Source organism: Antedon mediterranea, chromosome 1 (assembly GCF_964355755.1).
Source record: "Antedon mediterranea chromosome 1, ecAntMedi1.1, whole genome shotgun sequence".
NCBI classification, from domain to species: domain Eukaryota; kingdom Metazoa; phylum Echinodermata; class Crinoidea; order Comatulida; family Antedonidae; genus Antedon; species Antedon mediterranea.
In genome coordinates, this window is record NC_092670.1 from 19,573,455 (window position 1) to 19,578,428 (window position 4,974).

The following is a 4,974-nucleotide window of genomic DNA, read 5'->3' on the forward strand; positions in this document are numbered from 1 at the left end:
ATATATATAAATTATTAATATTATTTAATAATAATATTTTTCTAACTGTTTTTAGGAAAAAATTAATTTTTTTTAATGTTGTTATGTGTTATATATAATGATTAGTGTGATCGAGGACACTTTAGAGTACATTTTTCTTTTTGCCGTATGCTCTCATCATGGTTAGTCGTGATTTTGTGTGCCTCAAATATCTCATTTTTAAATGTGCTTTTGTGGTACATCTACGATTAATGTTAGAAGTATAGATATAAATAAAAGTTAATATTTAATAAGAGTACCTTATTTTCTGTGCATATATAATTAAATAGTGTGATTTTAACTTATTTCATTGTTAGTTTATTTTCAAAATTAGGCCAACTATACAGTACGCCTACTACCCCAGGCAGGTCCTACTATTCTAGTAGGCCTACTAGTTAAAGCCTGGCTGGCAGTTTATCATTGCATAATTATGAGTATGAAATCTATTTTGCAGAAATAAATGTGTGAATCTGTACAGTGAGTGAGTGCTAAATTGATTAAACTAAACTTGAAAATTTACAAATATATTTCATTCCAGTCGCACAGAAAATTCTCGGCACCACGCCATGGCTCCTTGGGTTTCTTGCCACGCAAGAGGAGTAGACGCCACAGAGGAAAGGTGAAGGCTTTCCCAAAAGATGATGCATCAAAACCAATTCACTTGACAGCATTTATTGGATACAAGTCCGGCATGTCCCACATTGTACGAGAAGTTGACAAACCAGGATCAAGTATGTTGCAACTATAATAGCTTTGCATTTCTATCCGATTACATTACAGTTAACTCCGAATGACTTCAGTATTCTCTTTTCTAGGCCCTATACTTTTCTCTTATCTTATATACGAAAATATGACACATACCTATCTTAACCATATTTATCACTAAACACAAGAATTAGTGAATATTTATACTTCGCAATGTACAACTTTTAATTGCCTTATTTATATTTACAGAGGTGAACAAGAGGGAAGTTGTAGAAGGTGTAACAATCATTGAAACTCCACCAATGATCATCGTCGGTGTAATTGGATACATTGAGACACCCAGAGGAATGAGGTCATTGAAGACAGTCTGGGCTCAACATTTGAGCAATGACTGTAAAAGACGCTTCTACAAAAACTGGTAAGATAGCCCACATAGTGAATATTCGTGACAACATGACTGTGTTTTATGGTAGACCTGTACCAATGCATTTGTCAGTTAAATGAAAATGTATAATAAAACATTAATATATTAATTAATAACTCGAGAATCTATTATTTCAAATGACTAAAGATCAAATGGCGAATTTCTATTGCCTCTGCAATAACATTTTTGCTAATTGTTCAAGATGTTTATTACTTGTCAACATTGTTATTAACCATTTATTTTGCTCTCCTCTCAGTTTTGAAACTGACGAGAGCATCATGCACCCTGATATAGGCACTTCCTTTCAAGGGCTCCTCTTGTGTCATCAGCCAGTGATGAGCCTTACTTAAATGAAGCCGTGACCTCCCCAAAGGTTTCACTCACCTTAGTTCTTGTCTCCTCTCAAGTCAATTGATGAGGCTTCAACCTGATGATGATCCTCAATCAGATGCCCTACCAAAAGCAACCCTTCAAAGGCTCCTCTCGTGGCATTAGTCACTGATGAGCCTGACTCGAGTCTCCGCTCATATCATTGATGAGGCTCTCCCTCAAGTCCCTCCCTCATTTCTGTTCTTATTTCCAAATAACTGAAGGTACTGTGCCAAGAAGAAGGCATTTACCAAGGCATCCAAGAAGTGGGAGGATGAAGTTGGAAAGAAGGAGATTGACAAGGATTTCAATATGTTGAAGAAATACTGCTCTGTCATCAGAGTTATTGCTCACACCCAGGTACTACAAAATGCCTTTTCTTGATTATTTAGGCATTGGCGTTATTTTCACTGTATTGCACATATGCCTTGGTAGCCCACCCAGCCCGCCTTCACCTGATGCATTGATATCGTATTAATAGTTTTGTTTGTATAATATGTAGATGAAGTTGATGAACCATCGACAGAAGAAAGCTCACATCATGGAGATACAGGTGAATGGAGGTGACATTGCTTCCAAGGTTGATTGGGCAAGAGACAAACTGGAGAAGTCTGTACCAGTGTCTGAGGTTTTTGGAATGGATGAAATGATTGATATCATTGGCGTTACCAAAGGAAAGGGCTTCAAAGGTATGGTGTTTTTATGTTTTTTTAATTTAAAATATGCCTTTAAAAATGGTTGTTTTTGTCCCAATAAATTTCCATACCCCTGACTGTCACTTGCACTACATAGTTTTCCGTAAATTAAAGACATGCGTCTGTCTAATGTTTTTATTGAGTTGAATTTACATGATGAAACACATGGAATGTGTCTTTCTGATTTCATTGATGAGACTATCCATGCTGCCTTCCTTCTGATAAGAAAACTTCTCAATAGTCACTCAAATCTGTAGGATTCTCTTTAAAAACTGGATTCACAGCAAGCACTGAATACAATAGACAATCATTCACTCGTATGAATACAGCACACAGCTCTTTTTGTATACACTATTGACATCTTTTCCAGTTTTAGAATAGTAAAGTTAACTTTCCCAATACCAGAATCTCCAAAAACCAGAAACTCGGCCTCAACCAGACTTTATTGAAAACATTCAGATTACCAGACTTTACACATTAGGTAACTGTATTTAACTAGTGACAATAAGATGCGTTTTGTGTTGTCTTTCAGGTGTAACATCTCGTTGGGGGACCAAGAAGTTGCCACGCAAGACGCACAAAGGTCTGCGCAAGGTTGCATGTATTGGTGCATGGCATCCTGCCCGTGTGGGCTACGGTGTCGCACGTGCCGGACAGAAGGGTTACCATCACCGAACTGAGATCAACAAGAAGGTTTATCGTGTTGGTAAGGGGTACCACATGGAAGATGGTAAGCTGATCAAGGGCAATGGAACAACCGCTGGTGATGTTACCGAGAAGTCTATCAACCCAATGGTTAGTGGTCTTACAGTATTTTTAATCTTTCACCAATTTTTATCAGAGATTTGTGTTGTTGTAGTGCTTATTTGTATTGGTGCAATTTTTACTGTTTTATTTATATATATGATTTTATCTTTCAAAACAATATTTCTGTGTATTTTTTAAAGATACTATGACAATGAATTCGATTTTGGTTGTACAGTAATTGTTAACAGAAAATACAACATTTGTTATATTTGTAGATAGATATGCTTTTGGTAATGATTTTTACATTATTTTTTTTCAGGGTGGATTTCCTCATTATGGTGAAGTGAAAAATGACTTCCTGATGGTGAAAGGTGGTGTGATGGGACCAAAGAAGCGTGTTCTTACTTTAAGAAAGGTATGTTTAATTTTAAGACTATTTTAGACTAATTTAAAAGGTGCATAATAATTGTGTTTAAGCTGGAATCTCCACTTGCATAGTTTTTATTTCTTGCCATTGAGGTGGGTTATGTTTTTTAATGTATTTTCAAGTAAATAATGATGAAACACATGGAATGTGTCTTTCTGATATCTTTGATGAGATCATCCATGCTGCCTTCCTTCTGATATCTTGAAAATAAATAAATATACCCACAGAGCACTATTAAAATACTTTATTAGAGACAGTGGTTGTTAAAGGGATCTGATTTTCCATTAAGTTAAATTCAACCAGGAATCAATATTGTTTAATTATTTGTATATCTAAATTTTATTCTTAGTCGCTCCTTGTTCATACCAAACGTGCTGCTATGGAGAAGATCACTTTGAAATTCATTGATACAACTTCCAAATTTGGTCATGGACGTTTCCAGACCCACAGTGAGAAGCAAGCCTTTATGGTGAGTAAAATTTGAAGAAAAAAATATAGTGATTGACAAGAAAATATTTATAATTTTATTTTTATTTGTAATTTTTATTTTCATTTATACAGGGACCTCTCAAGAAAGACAAGCCAAAAGAAGCAACAGCATAGATACAATGAGAACTCACTACGGTACATCTATCATAAGGCAAAGTTATTAAAACCAACTATCATGCTTATATTCTTTTGAATTTGAGATAAATATTAATAACATCAAAAAGCTATGACAAATGAATAAATGAAATAACATGAAAAATAGATATTTCTCTTTGCCTTTTTATTTCATTTTTTAAACAGTATTGAGGCCAATTTACACAGACTAGCGGTAACTGTAACAAAAATATAGAATGTGTTATTCCTTAAGACCATTTACACACAAGATTCATTGTAATGGTCCAATTTAAAATGGAAATAATGATGGGTAGTTTCCGCTCAGGATAGATTCTATGTGGGACAAGCTACACTGTTTTGCTTACCGTTACCGCTCATCTGTAAATTGGCCTTTAAGATTTATTTAAAAGCAGTGGACAAAAGGACACAAATTTATGCATACATATGAGCTCGGTATACACTTGTAAATTATCTGGACTATATTATTTGATACTGTATAATACAGTATTTGTCTGCCGTTGCCAAAACAAAAGCTTGCTTATTTAATTACGGTACTGTAATACAAATGTTTGTGCTGAACACAAAACATAAGAAGCCTAAAGCATATTTTAATTGGTTACACAATTTTTCAAGTCACAAAAAGTAGTTGAAAATGACAATACACATGCTCGCTTGTTAACATTTTCCATTCGCCAAATGGATATTGTGGGCTTAAAAGTAACCAAGAAAATGATGGAAGGCCTAGAGGAACCATCAACTGACATGGCTGAATAATTGCATTTTCTAACTGCTATTTGTTGCTGAAGCATTGTTGTACATTAATTCCCACATCCAACCAGAGGATCATCGGAATTAAATACTAAGAAGTTTAAATTTTTTTTTTAATTTATAAAATAAAAAAACAAAATATAAACAGCGCCCCCTAACGGGTTGTTTGAGTTCGACGGCGGCGATGACAAATTCGTCAACATCCGTTTTTTAGGTAC

The 4,974-nt window shown here is 34.8% G+C and overlaps 1 protein-coding gene across 1 annotated transcript; it reads left to right on the forward strand.

The window, feature by feature from the left end:
• Positions 1-136: 136 nt before the first annotated feature.
• On the forward strand, positions 137-4,135 carry LOC140060844 (large ribosomal subunit protein uL3-like). The gene is made up of 9 exons (XM_072107206.1): positions 137-161; positions 557-749; positions 973-1,141; positions 1,741-1,876; positions 2,019-2,205; positions 2,744-3,006; positions 3,278-3,373; positions 3,735-3,854; positions 3,947-4,135. The coding sequence occupies exons 1-9, from the start codon at positions 159-161 to the stop codon at positions 3,986-3,988; spliced, it is 1,209 nt and encodes a 402-aa protein (XP_071963307.1). The 5' UTR covers positions 137-158; the 3' UTR covers positions 3,989-4,135.
• Positions 4,136-4,974: the final 839 nt, after the last annotated feature.